At 45.9% G+C, this 22001-nt stretch overlaps 1 protein-coding gene across 4 annotated transcripts in view; it reads right to left on the minus strand.

The window, feature by feature from the left end:
* SLC2A9 (solute carrier family 2 member 9) overlaps positions 1 to 22001 on the minus strand; it is a 242496-nt gene that overhangs the window by 93331 nt on the left and 127164 nt on the right. For all 4 annotated transcript variants that reach the window (XM_070791806.1, XM_070791804.1, XM_070791803.1 and 1 more), the window contains one exon: positions 10924 to 11034. In XM_070791806.1, the coding sequence (XP_070647907.1) occupies positions 10924 to 11034 (111 nt within the window). The remainder of the gene's footprint in view (positions 1 to 10923; positions 11035 to 22001) is intronic.

Below are 22001 nucleotides of genomic sequence, written 5' to 3' on the forward strand. Positions count from 1 at the left end.
TCTAGACACATTTATGTATATTGCAATAACTTAATCTTCATAATGTCTCTATTATGCTATTAGGGTATGCTAGGGTATGCTATTAGGGTATGCTACTATCATCCTCTGTTACATCCAGAAATTGAGGCTCATAGAGGTTGAGCAACCTACCCAAAGTCACACAGAGGCAGAGCCGCCATTTAAGTGCAGGTAGTCTGGTTCCAGAGTCTTGCTCTTAACCCCTGTACTACAGTACCTCTCCTCACTGTCAGTAAGACAAGTAACATCTAGAATTACGAAAAGAATGCACACACTTTCCCAAAGCTTTCTTTCCTTCATTGTGGGAGGCCCTGGCACTGGGGCACAGAGGAGAGACAGGAGTCCCTGCCCTTGGGGAATGAATGAGTTGAACTGTGTCCTCCCCAAAAAGGACAGGTTGAAGGCCTAAGCCCTGGTATCTCAGAATGTCACTTGATTTGGGAATAGGGTCTTCACAGAGGTAACCGGGCTTCCCTGGTGGCTCAGTGGTAAAGAATCTGCCTGCCAACGCAGGAGACGCAGGGTAGATCCCTGGGTCTGGAAGATCTCTTGGAGGAGGAAATGGCAACCCACTCCAGTATTCTTCCCTGGGAAATCCCATGGACAGAGGAGCCTGGTGGGCTATAGTCCATGCGGTCACAAAAGAGTTAGACACAACTGAGCAACTTAACAATAATGACAACAACAGAGGTAATCAAGTTCAAATGAGGTCCTCAGGGCCCTAATCCAGGATGACTAGTGTCCTTATAGACAGGGGAAAATGTGCACACAGACACGCACACAGGGAGAAGGCCACGTAACGGTGAAGGCTGGGATCAGGGTGATGTTTCCACAAGCTGAGGAAAGCCAGTGATTGCCAGCAAATGTCCAGGTGCCAGGGAAGAGTCCTAGAACAGATCCTCTCTCAACCTCAGAAGGAATCCATCCTCCAACACCTTGTTTCAGACTTCAGTTCAGTTCAGTTGCTCAGTCGTGTCTGACTCTTTGTGACCCCACGGACTGCAGCATGCCAGGCCTCCCTGTCCATCATCAACTCCTGGAGTTTACCCGAACTCATGTCCACTCAGTCGGTGATGCCATCCAACCATCTCATCCTCTGTCGTCCCCTTCTTTCCTGCCTTCAATCTTTCCCAACATCAGGGTCTTTTCAAATGAGTCAGCTCTTCGCATTAGGTGGCCAAATATTGGAGTTTCAGCTTCAACATCAGTCCTTCCAATGAACACCCTCCAGAAAGGTGAGAGGTCTGCATCTAAGCCACTCAGTTTGTGATACTCAGTCTGTGTGCAGCTGTAGCAAACACATACAGGGAGCTCAGGTCTGATGGAGAGCAGGGCTTAGCATATTGTCTGTTAAATGATGAAGCAAATGAAGAAAGAAGGAAAGGGTGGAGGGAAGGAAAAGAGAGCCTAAAGGACAGGGAAGCCTGGCATGCTATAGTCCACGGGGTCCCAGAGTCAGACACGACTGAGTGACTGAACAGTAACAGCAAGAAATTTCATTTATTTCAAATGTGACTCAATCAAAGCTTTCAAATCTGACTTAATGTGTCTTTACAGTGTTTCACATACATTGTGCATGCTCAGCTGCTTCAGTCATGTCAGACTCTTTGTGACCCTATGGACTGTAGCCTGCCAGACTCCTCTATCCGTGGGATTCTCCATGCAAGAATACTGGAGTGGGTTGCCATGTCCTCCTCCAGGGGATCTTTCCAAACCAGGGATTGAACCTGCAGCTCCTTCTTTACCACCGAGGAAGCCCTTCACTTACATTACTTTATACAATTTTATAGGTCAATCTGTCTATATTGTGTTGCCTGTTTGCAGCCAAGTGTCTAGGGTTTGAAGAACTCAGCAGTTGGTAGAATTCCTGACATCTCAGGGTTGGCAGGGCCCAGTAAGAGTTCACTCAGTGGACTCAATGGTGAAGAATCCACCTGCCAATGCAGGAGATGCCAGAGACATGGGTTCAATTCCCAGGTTGGGAAGATCCCCTAGAGGAGGAAATGGCAACTCCAGTATTCTTGCCTGGGAAAATCCCATGGATAGAGGAGCCTGGCAGGCTACAGTTTATGGGGTCACAAAACGTCAGACGTGATTGAGCACACATATAAATACACCATGTTCTTTCTGTCCTATTCCAGGCCGGGCCCTTTCTGATCCTGCTGGGTCCTGCGGACTCAGCCTTTGCCTGGCCTGACTTCCTGCTCCTGAGCAGCCATGTGCGCTGACTGTGCGCAGGACTTCAGAGAGAGGAAGCGCTGTTGCCGGGGTCTCCACCTCCTTCAGAGCCCCTGATCTGACTGCCTGGGGCAGAGGATGTGGATCCCAGCCAGAGGCAAAGCGCTCCATCTACTTAGCAGATGCTCCTTTCCCAAATGGCTGTAATTGAGTCTCACTCAATTAAGCAACTATGTACTGGGTGCTTATTATAGACTGGCTCTTAGCCTAGGGGAACTCAAGCAGACTCGGGCTGCAGAAATCCAGCTTGACAAAACTGTCGTCATTTCTTCAAACCTGCTGTGTGTCACACACACACACACACACACACACACACACACACACACGCACACGACCTGAACATTGGAGCAAGATGCCTCCCAGACAGAGGCCAGCACCGCAGTATCCCAAATGGTTGTCCTTGATCTTGACACTTGGGGATGGTGGGGGTCCCTGAGGACCCCCAGCTCAGGGGGGTCACACCAACAATTAGTGATGCTCTAGACAGAAGCTGGATTATTGGTTAGGCTTTAGTTATAGAAGGATGGGAGAAAGGAACACAGGATGTGTTTGTTATTATTGCTGACTCGGCTCTCTTGCTGAGAGAGGAAAGCCAACACAGATTGCGTGAGAAAAAATGTCAAATTTCCATATTACTTTTAACTGCTATACTTCTGTTTTAAATATGCAAGTGCTAACCTAATCTTTGCCTTCACAAATCTCAGTCTGAAAAGAAGCAGAGACCTTGGTTATCTGCGAATTTAAGTCCATGTTCAGAAGACCAAGGTCTCACAAATCATTTTCTACTTGAAAAAGGCTCTCTCTAAATTGCACATTAAAAAATAATTCACTGAAACATAAATTTTGTTCGGAAAAATGAAAGTCGCCAGTTATATCTGATTCTTTGCAATCCCATGGACTATATAGTCCATAGAATTCTCCAGGCCAGAATACTGGAGTGGGTAGCCTTTCTCTTCTCTGGGAGATTTTCCCAACACAGGGATCGAACCCAGGCTTCCCACATTGCAGGTGGATTCTTTACCAGCTGAGCCACAAGGGAAGTCCTTTGTTTGGAAATTTCTATTTCCAAGATGAATGTGTGTGAGACATGTATCTCTGTTTGGGCCAAAGGTATGAGAAATGAAGAAGGTAACTTTCAAAATGATTGTTATTCCAGGTGATCAAATGATTCTTAAGTATAATAAATTCAAGTGGTCTTGAGACATTTCAAGCAAAGGGCAAAATCAGACTTGGATGGGAACCCACTGGAATCGCAGCAGAGGTTGCCAGCAGACCAGGCTTCTCCAGGTTTTCAAGTCCTGGGAGGACCTTCTCCTCTGAGTCACTTTAGAAATGGCTTCAGGCCACAGCTTCTGTAGCTTCTAAGGGGCACACGTCCCTCCCTCCCGCCTCTCTTGGGAAAGTAAAATGTGATCTTAAGAGGTTTATGATCATAATTTAAACCATTCTCAACTTTGGGCAAATGGGAAATTTGAATTTTCATTCATTCATTATAACAATAATGAATGTTTATTAAGTACCTGCTCCGTGCCAAACACTGTGAATCACTGTATGATTCTCAGGATAAACCTGTTTAGATAAGGATTTGTTCTCACCCCACCGCTTACTCCAAGAGAAAACTGGGGCCCAGAGAGGCTAAATAATGGGCCCAAGGTCACCCACCTGGTAAGGCAGGGCCTGGGGACCACATCACACCGCATCATCACTTCTACCCACTCTCTCCTCTAAAACACAGTTGATCTGGGGCTCGAGACTGAAGGAAACACTAAAGGTTTTGATGATGAAACTGTGAGACTTGTTGGGAAGCAGAGTGGGTGGTGGAAATCAGTAGATTTTTTTTTTTACTTGAGCTCGATGACATAGTCCATTCCCTGACAATCGCAAACACTTACTGAGGAAGGAGTAAGAGTGGTTTATGTGAATTCTGCTTACCCTGATTTAAAACACATCCCTGCCTCTTAATGGAATGTCTTGAATTCCACAAGCCAGCCACGTGGCAGCAGACCCTCGGGCTCGCGTGGCCTGAGTGACACTCTGTGGACCTTCACTCATTAGAGAGTTAATGCTGTGTCAAGAAGAGCAATTTGGAAAACCAGCTCTTTCTGCAAGATGGCAGTTATTTACAACTGCCCAAGCTGACTGGCAATGCCAGGAGCCGAAATTAATTGCAGATCAAATGAACAAAAATGTCTTTCTCGGTGTTTTTAGGGCCCAAAGCCATTTTAATAGACTCTCAAAAATCTCAGTGAGAAGAAAGAAGGGAAAAAAAAAACAACCTTGGCAAGTCCTTTTGATAGGCAATTACTGCCCAGGGTTGGAGGAATAGTAAGTATATATTTGGAAACAAGGTAATAAGAACTTGGAAAGGGGCAAGTGTTAGTCACTCAGTCATGTCTGACTCTTTGTGGCCTCATGGACTATAGCCTACCAGGCTCCTTTGTCCATGGAATTTTCCAGGCAAGAACACTGGAGTAGGTTGTCATTCCATTCTCCAGGGGATCTTCCTGGTCCAGGGATTGAACCTGGGTCTCCCACATTGCAGGCAAATTCTTTACCATCTGAGCCACCAGGGAAGGAGCAAAAGATGTCCTGAATACTGACTGTCAGGACCACCCAGTGGACCTTCATGTACTTTGGGTTTTGTTTCTATGACAAATGCTGTAAGGTGGTGCATCAGTTTTCTGTGGCTGCTTTAAAAAATTACCACACAGTTAGTGGCTTAAAGAAACATATATTTAGTCTCTCACAGTTCTGGGGGTCATGAGTCTAAAATAGGTCTCATGGAGCAAAAGTCGGTTGTTGCAAGTTTGAACACCAGGCCAGGAAGATCCCACATGCCACAGTGCAACTAAGCCCGTGCACCACCACTACTGAGCTGTGCTCTAGAGCCCTGGTGGCTCAGATGGTAAAGCATCTGCCTGCAATGAGGAAGACCCGGGTTCGATCCCTGGGTCAGGAAGACCCCCGGGAGAAGGAAATGGAAACCCACTCCAGTACTCTTGCCTGGAAAATTCCATGGACGGAGGAGCCTGGTATGCTACAGTCCATGGGGTTGCAAAGTCGGACACGACTGAGCAACTTCACTTTCTAGAGCCTGGGAACGGCCACTGTTGAGCCCAGGTGCCTCAACTACTGAAGCCTGTGTGCCCTAGAGCCTGTGCTTCACAACAAAAGAAGCCACCAATGAGAAGCTGCTGCGGCTGACTCTGTCCAACCCCATAGACGGCAGCCCACCAGGCTCTCCCATCCCTGGGATTCTCCAGGCAAGAACACTGGAGTGAGTTGCCGTTTCCTGCTTCAATGCATGAAAGTGAAAAGTGAAAGTGAAGCTGCTCAGTGCGACCACATGGACCCCATGGACTGCAGCCTACCAGGCTCCTCCGTCCATGGGATTTTCCAGGCAAGAGTACTGGAATGGGTTGCCATTGCCTTCTCCGGAGAAACACTTGCACTGAAATAAGTAGCCCCTGCTCTTTGCAACTGGAGAAAAAGCCTGTTGATAGCAACGAAGACCCAGCACAGTCAGAAATAAATAGATAAATAAAATTATTTTTTTAAAAGTCAGTTGTCTGCAGGGCTATGTCCCTTCTGGATCTGTTCTCCATCTTTTCCAGCTTCTCAAGGCCGCCTGCATTCCTTGGCTTGTGGCCCCTCCCATCATCTTCAGAGTCAACATTACACCACCTCCGCTACACTATCACATCTCCTTCTCTGATTACAGCTCTCCTGCTTCTCTTATAAGGATGCCTGTGATTACCCTGGACCTACCGGATAATACAGGATAACCTCCCCATCCTAAACCTTTGACTTCATCACATTTGCAAAACCTCTTTTGCCATGTAAAATAGCATATGTGTGTTTCCAGGAATTAGGAAGTGGACACTTGGGAAGTCGATATTCTGCCTTCCACAGCTGGGCGTGGTTATGTACCTATTTTAAAGATGAGTAAAGAAATCCAGAGATCTTGGGCAATTTCCTTCAAACCACTCAGCTGGTAAAAAGATGACTAGGATTTGAATTCAGAGCAGCAGGCCCTAGAGCCCAAACTCTTTCTCCCCCCACACATTGTTCCATTACAGACTCCCAGCCTCATGCTGAATTTAATCTCATGATATTTCCGAGGATTAGTGTAAATGCTACCATTTTTAGGACTGTTTCCAGTGAACTAATCTGCATCTTCAACTCTCCTAGAAGATAAACTAGGAGGGAGCACAGATTGGGAGCTTGGACACAGGGCCATGGGGCAGGTTGCCCTTCACCTGGCTAACTCCCGCTGGCCCTTCAGCTCTCAGACTCTTATGTCCCTCCTCCAGGAAGTCCTCCTGGAATCCCTCAAAGGAGAGCACATCCCAGTGTTACACATGACAGGTGTCTGTTTCTATGTCTTTCTCCTTAGGTCACAATAATGTTACTGGTGACTCTGAAGCACAAGCATGATATAAGCTGTTTGTAGCATGGATGAACTCATGAATGAGTAAGTCCACCAACATCTGGGGTTTCCCTGATAGCTCAGTTGGTAAAGAATCCGCCTGCAATGCAGGAGACCCCAGTTTGATTCCTGGGTCGGGAAGATCCCCTGGAGAAGGGATAGGCTACCTACTCCTGCATTCTTGGGCTTCCCTTGTGGCTCAGCTGGTAAAGAATCTGCCTGCAAAGCAGGAGACCTGGGTTCAATCCCTGGGTTGGGAAGATCCCCTGGAGAAGAAAAAGGCTACCCACTCCAGTATTCTGGCCTGGAGAATTCCGTGGACTATGGAAGTCCATGGGGTGGCAAACAGTGGGACGTGACTGAGCGACTTTCACTTTCACCAACACCTGGGCTTCCCAGATGGTGCTAGTGGAAGGACCTGCCTGCTAATTCAGGAGATGCAGCAGATCTGGGTTCAGTCCCTGGGTCGGGAAGATCCCCTGCAGGAGGGCGTGGCAACCCACTCCAGTACTCTTGCCTGGAGGATCCTTTGGACAGAGGAGTCTGGTGGGCTACAGTCAGACACGACTGCAGTGACTTAGCACGCACACATGCACCAACACTATGAAGCCAACATCCCTGCTCTGGGCCCTCACCGAGATGCCCGAACCTCTGGAATGTGCAAGATCCAAATGACTGTAGCCCATCAAAATCCAGACTTGGAGAAGCGGGCAGACTCTTCAGAGGCTCTGACCCCTAGCTCTGATCTTAGAAAAGTCCTCTCTTTCTCTCCCAGGAGGGCAAAGTCATTTCCCTCATTCCTGGGACTAATCCTCATAAGGACTTCATCAAAGGCTGTTGGCTCTACTAAGGATGATCTGCCAGCCAGAGAGTGGGCACCAGAAGCCTAGGGTCAGAGAGACGGAGGCTGGAAGCATCACCACACCGTCTGTTGGCTCCTTTTTCAAACAGTCACTGGACTGCCAGGATTGATGTGTGCCTTCCTGAGACCTCAGGGAAAGCACTCAGGGCCTTGGGAAGAGAGAGGCCTTAGATGTTAGTGCTCCCCACACCCTCAGGTTCTGACCTACTGCTGTGGGATCCTGGGTAAGTCATTTCGTCTGGTCTTGGTTTCCTCAGATGGTTGGACAGCATCACCGACTTGATGGACATGAGTTTGAACAAGCTCTGGGAGTTGGTGATGGATGGGGAAGCCCGGTGTGCTGTAGTCCATGGGGTCACAAAGAGTCGGACATGACTGAGCCACTGAACTGAGCTGAACTGGCTTCCTCAGCTATGGAAAGATTGCGAGAGACGCTGAAAAGTCCTGCTCTCTGCAAGAATGTCCATCACAGCCTTATTTAAAGTGACAAACAATGGGAACCTACCTAGCCAGAACTAGAACAGTTCACACTCACTGAATTACATAACGTGCCAGGCATTGTGTGCATCACTAAGTATGTGCCCACTTGTTTAATCCTCATTCCTTCCCTATCAGGCAGGGATGGTGTCCTTATTATAGAAATGGGGAAATTGGGTCACAGAGCTGTTGAATATCTCACTGGGGTCATGCAGTTTAAACGGGGTGGAGCTGGGATCAGATTCTGGGCAGTGTGGCTCTGCCATTTGAGCAGAGACACTCAACAACCTCACCCCATAGACAACGGTTAAGGACACGGCTTTACAGCCAGTTCTTGAAGAATGATACAGTTTTCACAAATAGTGTTAATTCAGAGGGGGCAACAATCTGTGTACTTTTTCTGTATATGTGTCATACTTCAATAAAAATTTCCCTGGTGGCTCAGTCAATAAAGAATCGCCTGCAATGCAGGAGACCTGGGTTTGATCCCTGGGTTGGGAAGATCTCCTGGAGAAGGAAAGGGCAACCCACTCCAGTATTCTTGCCTGGGAAATCCCATGGACAGAGGAGCCTGGTGGGCTCCAGTCCATGGGGTCACAAAAGATGGATAATACTTGGTGACTAAACCACCACCATCAATAAAAATTTACTCAAATAATAAATAATAAAATGGAAAATTATTTGGGACATAAGTTTAGGTGAACAAAAAGCAGAATTAAAATTAGTCTAAAGATAGGAGTTTTTAAATTATAGTTGATTCACAGTTTGTGTTAGTTTGTGGTATATAGCCAAGTGATTCAGTTATATGTATATACTTACATATATGTACACTTTTTCATACTCTTTTCCATCATAGGGTATTAGGGGATGTTGAGTATAGTTCCCTGTGCTATACAGGAGGACTATTGTTTATTTTATATATATCAGTGTGTATCTTCTAATCCTAAACTCCCACTTTGTCCCTCCCCCCACACCTTTCCCCTTTGGAAACCATAAATTTGTTTTCTATGCCTGTGAGTCTGTTTTGTTTAGTAAATTAGTTAATTTGTGTCATATTTTAGACTCTACATATAAGTGATATCATATGATATTTGCCTGACTTACTTCACTTAGTATGATAATCTCTAGGTCCATCCATGTTGCTACAAATGGCATTATTTCATTCTTTTTTATGCCCAAGTAATATTCCATTGTATATCTATATATAACACATCCTCTTTATCCACTCCTATGTGGATGGACATTTAGGTTGGTTCTATGTCATGGCTATTGTTAACAGTGCTGCTACCAACACTGGGGTGCGTGCATCTTTTTGAATTACAATTTTCTCTGAATATATGCTCAGGAGTGGGTTGCTGGATCATAGGCAACTCCAGTTCTAGCTTTTTAAGGAAACTTCATACTGTTCTCCACAGTGGCTGCAACAATTTGCATTCTCACTAACAGTGTAGGAGGGTTCCTTTTTCTCCATACCCTTTCCAGCAATTGTTATTTTTAGACTTTTTAATGATGATCATTCTGATTGGTGTGAAATGATACCTCATTGTAATTTTGATTTGCATCTCTCTAATAATTAGCAATTTTGAGCTAAAGATAGCATTATACTGAGTAAGATTAATACAGCTGTCTATGTCTAGAGAACAAAAGAAATTTTGCCAAACATACTTGGGTAGTATGATTGTAGGTATTTCTTCTTTGTTTCTATTTTCTGTATTTTATGAATTTACTCTAATGAGCTCATGTTGATTTCTTATAGCAACAAAATACTTTACACAAAAACCCTCAAAAAACCCTGTAATTTTCCCATCACTTTCATTCCAGGCTGACTGTGCTTTCTTGCTGATCAATGTAAAAATTACTAATGACAATTGTGTGCAGTCTGTAAATTGAGACAAGAATTTTGCGAAACTTCCAGGTTGTGAAACATCAAGATATGTTTTCCTAACAAAAAGACCGTGAGTGGAAAAGGGACAAGCATCGGGTCTCAACAATTTCATGACATGTGTTTTTAAAAGCATCTTGTTAGAATGCTCCATTAAGAGCAAGGAGCAAATTAAACTGTTCTTTCGAAAATGAGGCAGGAATACAATTAGAAGCCTCTGCCTGTTGGCACTGGCATTAATCTTGGCAGCGCAAATCAGTGAGCACAAGTGGAAATAAATGAGCTACTTCATCAAGGTCAAGGTAGACGAGAAAGGAATAGCTCGTAAAGGGGGAAACTGAAGAACAGAGAGGTGGGATGCATTGTCCAACACCACGCAGTGAAGAAGTTCCAGAGCCAGGATTCAATGCTGGTTTGGTCTGATTGCAAAACCTGTGCAATTGCTGCTAGATTCTGAAACCCCTAAGGTTTTATTTTCCCCTCAATGTTTATTGTACACACTCAAGTTGAGAAAGAGTGATGAGCTCTATGTCTCTCTTCTTTTGAACATTGTGGCTTATCATTAAAGCTTCCCTCTTGAACCGATGGACTGAAGTGTCCTTTCTCCTTTCTCTGCCTGGCAAACTCCTACATGTTTGGGGGTGGTGATGATAGCCAGTGGTTTTAAAGTCATGGTAACAGAACTTAGGTTTGCATAGACTCTGATCTGGCCTCCCAGGGAGCTACGGCCTCTTCACAGGGTGCCCATCACAGTGTGACATTTGGTACTAGGTGAGAGTTCAGAGAAAGGAGTTACTTATTTAAAAGAAGACAACAGGGAAACAAGATGTAGATAAGAATGTTCTCTAGATGGCTGAAACATCAGTGATAACTGCATGATAAACCCCCCAAATTCAGACACCTTCGGAGTGACAAAGGGCATGTTCCTTTAAAGGCATGCTGGTTTGTCCCCTGGAGGTTCCCACAGTGCTGTTTAAACCCCATGATGTTCTCAGGAATAACCCTGGGTTTACTTACAGAGAAGACGGCAGCCAGAGTCTCAATGCCACCGGTGCTCAGGGTGATGTATGGGATCTTTTCTGGAGTGATTCCAGCTTTTCCAAAGATACTGTTGGTGTAGAACCAAATCTATAAAGCAGGAGAGACAAAAAAGGCAGAAGGGTCAGTGAGAGGCATCTGCTCCCTAAACTAAATTCAGGTACAAGATGGTCTCTGAGATTTGCTGCTAAGTCCGGGGGCATAAAGTGGAGCTATGAGCCAAGGTGATGATTTATTTTTTTCCTTCTCCCATTACTAAAAGAATGTCTACATTACTGGGAGCAACATGTGCTTAGCTAAGTGTGGCAATGAGATAAGAATAGAAATCTTGGTGGAGTTTCCATGAATTCTCCTGAAAATTAGGTTTTCACCAAAGAGGTGTGATTCCATTTTTGCCCTTCCTCTTTTCTGCTGTCAGGATGGTGAATGTGATGGCTGCCGCTTCAGCAGCCCTCTTGGGACAGCACTGCTTTTAGCCCCCAAGGTAACATGCTGAGAATAAGAGACGGTATCTGATCCACATGACATTTTACTTCATATTTTGGAAAATCGTCAAACTAAATCTATAATGGGTACAACATGAATGAGGCTCCTGCGAGTTCCACAACTCTCAAGCTGCATAACTATACATAGAACTCTTATGGGATGAAAGCCACCTGTTCAGATGCTGGAGCAGGAAGTTAGAAGGAAACTGTGTCCGTACTCACTAGGGATGATTTTGTAGTTTATTATCCACACCTGGGCACTTTGGAGAGTGCTAATAATGTTTGTAGGACATCAGCCATAAACCAGGACTGCCTTCTGCAAACCCTGGTATGTGGTCCTGGGGCTACTGTACCAGAGCTTTCAATTTCCTTCATGTGAGAGAGAAGGCCTATTGTTTAGGTCGCTGTTGAGGTTTCTGCCACATGAGGTCAAACCTAAGCTTAACAGACACATGTCATCAGACACTGACAGGGCATCAGAAAATCCACGTTTGGAGTTTGGAGACCTGGCTCCCTCCTGAACTACCTGTGCGACCTCAGACAATTTTCTCTGTCTGGCTGAGATTCCTTCTTCTCCTTGGTCAAAAGAGGATAACCCTAACCCTTCCTGGGAGATGTCAGGAAGTGGGTAAGGACTGTCACTATTCATTGATCCAAACTTTTGGATCAAAAGGCTGAAAGTAAATCATTTGTGTTCCCTCCATCCCAGCCATTTCCTTGAAAAGCAACAGTTTGCAGAATGATAGAAAACCACGTACATCTAGAGACTCTCTGGAGGAGGAAATGGCAACCCACCCCAGTATTCTTGCCTGGGAGATCCCATGGACAGTGGAGTCTGGCAGGCTACAGTCCATGGGGCGCAAAGAGTTGGACATGATCACGCACACACACACAGACTCTGGTAAAAACTACTGCACATGAAATTATCTGAGCTTGTGGGCACTGATACATCTGGTGGCAAACATGGGAAAGACACTCCTGTTTGTGTCTGCCTCTCATTTGAGTGAGCTGATAAATTAGAATTTTAGACTGTATCTTTGCTGTCACATCCATAGCGTAGAGAAGTGACTCCTGATAAATTCATTACTTCCTAGAGCTCCTGGGCTATGACAGAAGCCAAAATTTTCCCCAAAGCCTCAGTTTCCATTGGATTTGTTTATACGTTGAAGGTGACTGTGATCCGCAGCACATCTTCAGGGTTGGATCAAAGCAGTTTAGAGCCTTTCTTAATCTTCACCCAAGTTCATGGATTTTCAACAGTCAGTGGTCTCTCCGACCATGCCCAGTTGAACTTGTGAAATGAAATATTTCCAGCCATATCCATGGGCAAGAAAGGTCACAACCATCAGCGATTTCGTAAATGTCAATGAGGGCTCCCAAAAGGGAACACAATGCCAGCGATCCAGCAGATACCATCACCCGCTACGATGGTGATTGCTAAGGAACCCTGGGGAATGCAAGAAGCAGCCATCCGCTGCATCTACCATTCCTAACGTGAACAGGGAATTGAGGAAGTAAGCAATCAAGAAACAGGAACTGGCCCCTGATAACTGAGGTGCATACAAAAGGAGTAAATTCAATGAGCCCAGAGGCTTTCATCTCCCCATAAATGGAAGAACACTAAATCCATAAACTTGATATCTGATTTGCCTTACCTCACAATATCTTTGATGTTCAGACTGCCTGCTCCCTTTGTTGCAAACTTGTACATAGCCTGACTCCACCTCCCACCTCCGTGGAGCAGTTTTCTCAGGGCTACTGAGAGGCTACCTCCCAAGTTTGAGTCTTTAACATTTCCACCAAAGAAAACAACTCTACTTACAGGTTGTGACTTTTTTTTTCCTTTCAGTTGACACCCCGCTGCAAAGGTGGAGGCTGATGTTTGTGTTATTCTCAGCGTCAGCCCTGAACCCCACCCCCTGACCTGTTCCTCTGTCAGAAGCTTCCAGTCTCTGATCTCATGTGATCTGTATTCCCCATGGAAGCTGGCGCCATGCTCCTTCCTGCCCCTCATGCCCCTTCCCACCCCAGCTTCTTCCCTGCCTCCAACTCTCCCTGGAGCAACGCTGCCTCGGGCACTCCTGACGGGTTTAAATGTTAGTGAAGAGTCACTGTGCAGAACACTAGAGACTCACAGGGACAGTTATAAGTGGCCCTCTCTTATGTGCATGCTAAGTCACTTCAGTCCAACTCTTTGCGACCCCACAGGGTGTAGCCCACCAGGCTCCTCTGTCCATGGGATTCTCCAGGCAAGAATACTGGAGTGGATTGCCATGCCCTCCTCCAGGGGATCTTCCCCACCCAGGGATCGAATCCACATCGCATACATCTCCTGCATTAGCAGGTGGGTTCTTTACCACTGAGCCACCTGGGAAGCCCCCAGTCCTCTTGTACTTAAATGCATTTCTGCAGTGATAGGCAGAAATCGGTCCTTTGGGTGGTCTCCCCATCCAGGGCCAGCAAGGAGGACCTGCTGGACTGGCCTTGTCCCCACAGGGAGGGCCCGCACATCACACAAGCTGCCTGTCTCATTTGGCTTCCTCCACGAAGCCATCTCTCTCTCCCTGCATCATCTTACAGAGCTGCGTGGTAACTGCCTCTGTCTCTGCTTCCACTGAGGTTTATTTGATCTGGCAGTTTGAGGGCGCTGAACTGCATGGAGACACAAAGTCTGGAGCATGTCCTGCGGCAGACCCTCCCATGGACTATGATTTGTGTTGACCTCACCCCAACACAACCGTGCTCTCTCTGGTTGCCTGATCGACTCCATCCACTGAGGCAGACGGTGCAGTGGAAGGAGCTGCTATTCTGGGAGGCGGGCAAGGCAGGATTTCAATCCCAGGGCTGCCTCTGGTGACCTGAGAGTCTGGAGGCAAATGATTTCACGTCTTTTAGTCTCTGTTCTCTGAAAGAAGGTAATCATACTTGCAGGGTAGTGGTGAAAGCTTTTTAAATGAAAGTTTTCTTAAAGCATCCTTTCTCTAATGGGTACACAGCACACATCGAGCATCAGTCTGGAAGATTCCCGTCTCTCTATGGAGATGCCACTGCTTCTGGGTAAAGGAGGACATGGGACAGTTGTGTGCAAGCCCAGGGTGGAAGCATCTCTTATCTGCCTCCATCCAGCCTCCTCCCTGTGGGATGGACCTGTAACCGGGAAGGGTTACTTTTAAATTTACACTGGATCTGCTTCTGCGACTTTAACTCTTTGTTATAAACGGTGGCCTGCCCCAGGGAGATAACCTGAGCCTCCCACCTCTGAAAGACTGTAAGAAAGTGAAACTAACACATTCCCCTGCCTGAAGCCATTCTAGGGGACTTTTGCAAGGATTGAATCATCTTTTTACCTTATTTCCTCACCTGCCCCCCACCCCCCCACCTCTGATCCATAAAAGAACCTGGTAACCAGGCCCTGACAAGGTGGTTATTTTGAGGTGCTAGCCTGCCATCTTTTCGGTCAGCTGGCTTTCCAAACAGTTGTGTTCCTTGCCTCAACACCTAGTCTCTCGGATTCGTTGTCCAGTCGTGCGGCAAGCAGAGTGAGCTTGGACTCAGTAACAGACCTTTAAGGGACTTTGCAGGAGCTGGTGGGAGGAGGATTTGGGCCTCCTTGACCCCCTGCCTCTGATGCCCTAAAGCCGTATGCAGGTCAGGAAGCAACAGTTAGAACTGGACATGGAACAACAGACTGGTTCCAAATAGGAAAAGGAGTTCGTCAAGGCTGTATATTGTCACCCTGTTTATTTAACTTATATGCGGAGTACATCATGAGAAACACTGGACTGGAAGAAACACAAGCTGGAATCAAGATTGCCGGGAGAAATATCAATAACCTCAGATATGCAGATGACACCACCCTTATGGCAGAAAGTGAAGAGGAACTCAAAAGCCTCTTGATGAAAGTGAAAGTAGAGAGTGAAAAAGTTGGCTTAAAGCTCAACATTCAGAAAATGAAGATCATGGCATCCGGTCCCACCACTTCATGGGAAATAGATGGGGAAACAGTGGAAACAGTGTCCGACTTTATTTTTCTGGGCTCCAAAATCACTACAGATGGTGACTGCAGCCATGAAATTAAAAGACGCTTACTCCTTGGAAGGAAAGTTTTGACCAACCTAGATAGCATATTCAAAAGCAGAGACATTACTTTGCCAACAAAGGTTCGTCTAGTCAAGGCTATGGTTTTTCCTGTGGTCATGTATGGATGTGACAGTTGGACTGTGAAGAAGGCTGAGCGCCAAAGAATTGATGCTTTTGAACTGTGGTGTTGGAGAAGACTCGTGAGAATCCCTTGGACTGCAAGGAGATCCAAACAGTCCATTCTGAAGATCAGCCCTGGGATTTATTTGGAAGGAATGATGCTAAAGCTGAAACTCCAGTACTTTGGCCACCTCATGCGAAGAGTTGACTCACTGGAAAAGACTCTGATGCTGGGAGGGATTGGGGGCAAGAGGAGAAGGGGACGCCAGAGGATGAGATGGCTGGATGGCATCACTGACTCGATGGACGTGAGTCTGAGTGAACTCCAGGAGTTGGTGATGGACAGGGAGGCCTGGCTTGCTGCGATTCATGTGGTCGCAAAGAGTCGGACACGACTGAGCGACTGATCTGATCTGATCTGATCTGACCCCCTGCCTCTGATGCCCTAAAGCCCTCCTTCTTAACTCAGGACAGGTGTTCTAGAGACAAAGTATAACATGCAAATGATATGCAAATCATTTTCGTCTCTCAACAGCCTGGAAGGGGACATTGCCAGAGGATCAAAGACCACACACAGATGACAAGGCAAGAGCTGGACAGAGACCCAGGCCTGTGCTTCCTGCAGTGCGTTCTTCCCACTGCATGGGCTGTGCTGGGCTCTGAGCCCAGGTTCAGTTCAGTTCAGGCACTCACTTGTGTCCGACTCTTTGCGACCCCATGGACTGCAGCACGACACGCCTCCCTGTCCATCGCCAACTCCTGGAGTTTACTCAGACTCATTTCCATTGATGATGCCATCCAACCATCTCATCCTCTGTTGTCTCCTTCTCCTCCCACCTTCAATCTTTCCCAGCATCAGGGTCTTTTCAAATGAGTCAGCTCTTCACATCAGGTGGCCAAAGTATTGAAGTTTCAGCTTCAGCATCAGTCCTTCTAATGAACACCCAGGACTGATTTCCTTTATGATGGACTGACTGGATCTCCTTGAAGTCCAAGGGACCCTCAAGAGTCTTCTTCAACACCACAGTTCAAAAGCATCAGTTCTTCAGTGCTCAGCTTTCTTTATAATCCAGCTCTCACATCTGTACATGACTACTGGAAAAACCATAGCTTTGACTAGATAGACCTTTGTTGGTAAAGTAATGTCTCTGCTTTTTAATATGCTGTCTAGGTTAGTCATAGTTTTTCTTCCAAGGAGCAAGCATCTTTTAATTTCATGGCTGCAGTCACCATCTGTAGTGATTTTGGAGCCCCTCAAAATAAAGTCTCTCACTGTTTCCATTGTGTCCCCATCTATTTCCCATGAAGTGATGGGACTGGATGCCATGATCTTAGTTTTCTGAATGTTGAGTTTTAAGCCAACATTTCCTCTTTCACTTTCATCAAGAGGCTCTTTAGTTCTTCTTCACTTTCTGCCATAAGGGTGGTGTCATCTGCATATCTGAGGTCATTGATATTTCTCCTGGCAATCTTGATTCCAGCATGTGCTTCATTCAGACCAGAATTTCGCATAATGTACTCTGCATGTAAGTTAAATAGGCAGGGTGACAATATACAGCCTTGACGTACTCCTTTCCCGATTTGGAACCAGTCTATTGTTCCATGTCCGGTTCTAACTGTTGCTTCTTGACCTGCGTTCAGATTTCTCAGGAGGCAGGTAAGGTGGTCTAGTATTCCCATTTCTTTAAGAAATTTCCACAGTTTGTTGTGATCCACACAGTCAAAGGCTTTGGTGTAGTCAATAAAGCAAAAGTAGATGTTTTTCTGGAACTCTCTGGCTTTTTCAATGATCCAGTGGATACTGGCAATTTGATCTCTGGATCCTCTAGCTTTTCTAAATCCAGCTTGAACATCTGGAAGTTCACGGTTCACATACTGTTGAAGCCTGGCTTGAAGGATTTTGAGAATTACTTTACTAGCGTGTGAGATGAGTGCAATTGTGCGGTATGTTGAACATTCTTTGACATTGCCTTTCTTTGGGATTGGGATGAAAACTGACCTTTTCCAGTCCTGAGGTCACTGCTGAGTCTTCCAAATTTGCTGGCATATTGAGTGCGGCACTTTCACAGCATTAGAAATACAGGGGATACAGCATCAGGGGATACAGGAACTGAGCTGTTATGGCAACTCATCCCCAAACTGGCAAGTTTCATGTTGAGAGCTGAACATAGACAGTTGAATCTAGAACTTCTACTCTGGCACACACTGGGGTGGCCACTTGGAAGGGCCCTCATTTAGCATTCTCTCCTGTCACGGGGACAGAGCAAATTCTTCTAGTGAGATGGTCTCAGTTATGAGGGTAACAGAACATTTAATTTCTCTAGTTTGAGTTAGGAATTTATCTGGGAAGAAACCTTGAAATGAAACCTGTTCATAATGTTTCTGTTCTTGTGATGAGAAGTTCTGTGCAGAGTATGACTTGGGGTTCTGAATTCCTAATGATGCTTAGACAAATGAGATGGACACTCACATGGCCTGGTTCCAGGCTGGCAGAGGGGGAGGGGTCACACTTTGCTACAAACCTGTCTCAGGCTCTCCTGCCTCCCACCCTCCCTTCCTTCTCCCAGCCTTGTCTCCCTTCCTTTCTATTGTTTATTCAGTACCGTGGGGAACAACATGCCTGTCCTTGCCCTCCCAGATCTAGTCTAGCAGGGAAAGGATGTGTTATACAACAGTCACACAGGTAAAGAGTTCAAGGGGCACACTAGCTCCCCAGGAATGCTGTGACACTTGGGCCCCCACAGAGTGGACAAATATGCTGGCAGTAAAAGGCCGTGAGTGAAAAAGGTGGCTTAAAGCTCAACATTCAGAAAACTAAGGTCATGGCATCTGGTCCCATCACTTCATGGCAAATAGATGGGGAAACAGTGGAAACAGTGGCAGACTTTATTTCTTTGGGCTCTAAAATCACTGCAGATGGTGACTGCAGCCATGAAATTAAAAGACGCTTACTCCCTAGAAGGAAAGTTATGACCAACCCAGACAGCATATTCAAAAGCAGAGACATTACTTTGCCAAAAAAGGTCCGTCTAGTCAAAGCTATGGTTTTTCCAGTAGTCATGTACAGATGTGAGAGCTGGACTATAAAGAAACCTGAGCACTGAAGAACTAACTGATGCTTTTGAACTGTGGTGTTGGAGAAGACTCTTGAGAGTCCCTTGGACTTCAAGGAGATCCAACCAGTCCATCCTAAAGGAGGTCAGTCCTGGATGTTCATTAGAAGGACTGATGCTGAAGCTGAAACTCCAATACTTTGGCCACCTGATGTGAAGAGCTGACTCATTTGAAAAGACCCTGATGCTGGGAAAGATTGAGGGCAGGAGGAGAAGGGGATGACAGAGGATGAGATGGTTGGATGGCATCACTCACTCAATGGACATGAGTTTGGGTAAACTCCAGGAGTTGGTGATGGACAGGGAGGCCTGTTGTTCATGGGGTCACAAAGAGTCAGACACGACTGAGTTACTGAACTGAACTGAACTGAACATCTAGAATGAATATTATCAGACCCACATGGCTTCCTACCAGCCTGCGCTCTGAGCCTCCCCACTCATGTTTTACGTTTATTCTGACAAGATTAGGAGTCTTGCTTCCCAAGTATGGTGCATGTCAGAAGCAGCAAAGTTTAAGTGTGTGGCATTGAGAAAGAAGAAAGCACTGCTAGGAACAGTCTTGCTGATACCAGTTAAGAGGAAGGGGGATCTAACAGAGGCCCATCAGTTACCATCAGAGATAGTGTCTGTCCATAATTTCATTGAGCTTCCCTGGTGGCTCAGATGATAAAGAATCTGCTTGCAACGCGGGAGATCTGGGTTCAATCCCTGGGTCGGAAGGATCCCTGGAGAAGGGAATGGCAACCCACTCCAGTATTCTTGCCTGAAGAATTCCATGGACAGAGGCTACAGTCCATGGGGAAGCAAAGAGTTGGACACGAACTGAGCAACTAACACAAACACACATGATTTCATGCAATCCTCATGGTAGCTGTGAAAAAAAAAAAAAGAATCTATATCTCCATTTTCCATAAGAGGAAACTGAGGACTGGAGGCGTTGGTATGATTGGCCTCCTCTGTTGAAGAAGGGAGAAATTCAAAAGAAGGAAGGGTAACCTAAGGAGATGAGAGTTCCACTGTCATTCTTCACATTCTAGAAGATTCCAGAACGTTCAAGAAAACTATGGCTTTCTTGTCTCAGGTTTGGCAATCCAGTCAAATTTTCCCCTCAAGGACTTGGTAGGAAGTGCACCCTTCCTACCCCTGTTCTTACCTCCTACTCCTTTCCTCACATAACACTCAGCTGCCTCCATGCGTCATGGGCTGCTGGAGACCCATGGACCCTGGGAAGGGTCTCCATCCTCAATGATGGTTATGGGGAGGGAGCAGCATCAGAGAGACTGAATCTTTGCACAGAAACCAAAAACACAAGTCTGTTTTTTTGAGCAAAGAACAAATTGTTGGAGGAAGGCAGCTACACAAAATAATTTTAAGTGACAGGTCTAATTTTAGAGACGAGAACTTGAAAGTTACTGTGAGAAGGAGGGGAAAAACAATCTGACGCTGAAAAGGGAATGAGAAATAACTAAATGTTATGTTCAACTTTCACTTGATTTCTAAAGAGTGTGAAAACCATTCATCGACTCTTTAGCAAAAAAAAAAGTACTGAACAATATGTAATGCTTGTTTAGGACAGTGATTCTCGACTGGGGGCAATTTTTGTCCCCAGGGGACATTTTGCCATGATGGAGACATGTTTGTTTGTTGCATGAACTGTCACCTAGGGAGTAGAGGTCTGGTAAGCTGCAAAACATCCTAGAGTGTATACTAAAATTCCACGACAATGAATTTTCCAGCCCCAAATGTGCATAGTGCTAAGGCTGAGAAAGACTGGTTCAGTGCAGGGTATAAGGTCTCAGAGATGGGCTGGGGAATCTGTCAGGGCCCTGCTACCAGGACGTGTAACCCACCATGACCTTGAGCAAATCCTTGATCCTCTGCAAGCCTCAGCTTCTTCATTTAGAAAATGGGGATGGAGCCACCTACCCTGCAAGACGTTTGGGTCCAGAATAAAGTGATGAATGGAGATGCCTAGCAGTGTTTATGCCTGTCTTAACATATAGACTGTGTCCCCCAACATTCATTGTTGTTGTTCAGTCATTAAGTTGTGTCCAACTCTCTGGGACCCCACGGACTGTAGCATGCCAGGCTCCTCTGTCCTCAACTATCTCCCAAAGTTTGCTCAAATTCATGTCCATTGAATAGGTGATGTTATCTAACCATCTCATCTTCTGTCATCCCCTTTTCCTCCTGCCCTCAATCTTTCCCAGCATCAGGGTCTTTCTCAATGAGTTGACTCTTTGCATCAGGTAACCAAAGTACTGGAGCTTCAGCTTCAGCATCAGTCCTTCCAATGAATATTCAGGATTGATTTCCTTTAGGATTGACTGGTTGGATCTCCTTGCAGTCCAATGGACTTTCAAGAGTCTTCTCCATCACCACAATTCAAAAGCATTAATTCTTCAGCACTCAGCATTCTTTATGATCCCCCCACATAATTTCTGGTAAAACTAAGGGGACAGAGCAAGTATTAAAGTGCATTTAGAGGCTTTCATCTGTGTTAGCTAGCTCTCTCCTTTGATCTTGTGAATTATTTGGGGGTAGAAGGTAGCTTTTTCCAGGTGCAGGGAGGGAGCTTGGACTAGGGCATAGGACAGTGGGCTCTGAGGCTGGGATTTGCTGCTTACCGGCACTTGTCCTTTAGTATGTAAGAATGAGGGCTTCCCTGAATGCTCAGTTGGTAAAGAATCTGCCTGCAATGCAGGAGACCCTGGTTTGATTCTTGGGTCAGGAAGATTTGCTGGAGAAGGGATAGGCTACCCACTCCAGTATTCTGGCCTGGAGAATTTCATGGACTGTATAGTCCATGGAGTCGCAAAGAGGCAGATACGACTCAGCGACTTTCACTTCACTTCACTTCATGTAAGAATGAAGTAGGACTTGTCCCCTTGACTGCCTAGGGATGACCTAGGGACCCAACCTGGTGACATACACGTATACTCTGAAGCATGGAGTCAAACTGGGGTAGTTTCCAGGGGCTGGGAGTGGGGGAAACTCAGTGTCATTAATGAATAGGTATAAAGTTTCAGTTTAAGCAAGATGAACAAGCTCTAAAGATCTGTACAATATGATGCCCATGGTTAACAATGTCATATTGTGCATTTAAACGTTTGTGAAGAAGATAAATGTCATGCTAAATGTCCTTACAATGATAAGATGGAGGACTTCTCAGGTGGCACAGTGGATAAGAATCCGCCTGACGATACAGGCGACACGGGTTTGATCCCTGGCCTGGAAAGAGTTCATGTTGTCGGAGCAA

Source organism: Bos indicus, chromosome 6, assembly GCF_029378745.1.
Source record: "Bos indicus isolate NIAB-ARS_2022 breed Sahiwal x Tharparkar chromosome 6, NIAB-ARS_B.indTharparkar_mat_pri_1.0, whole genome shotgun sequence".
Taxonomy (NCBI): domain Eukaryota; kingdom Metazoa; phylum Chordata; class Mammalia; order Artiodactyla; family Bovidae; genus Bos; species Bos indicus.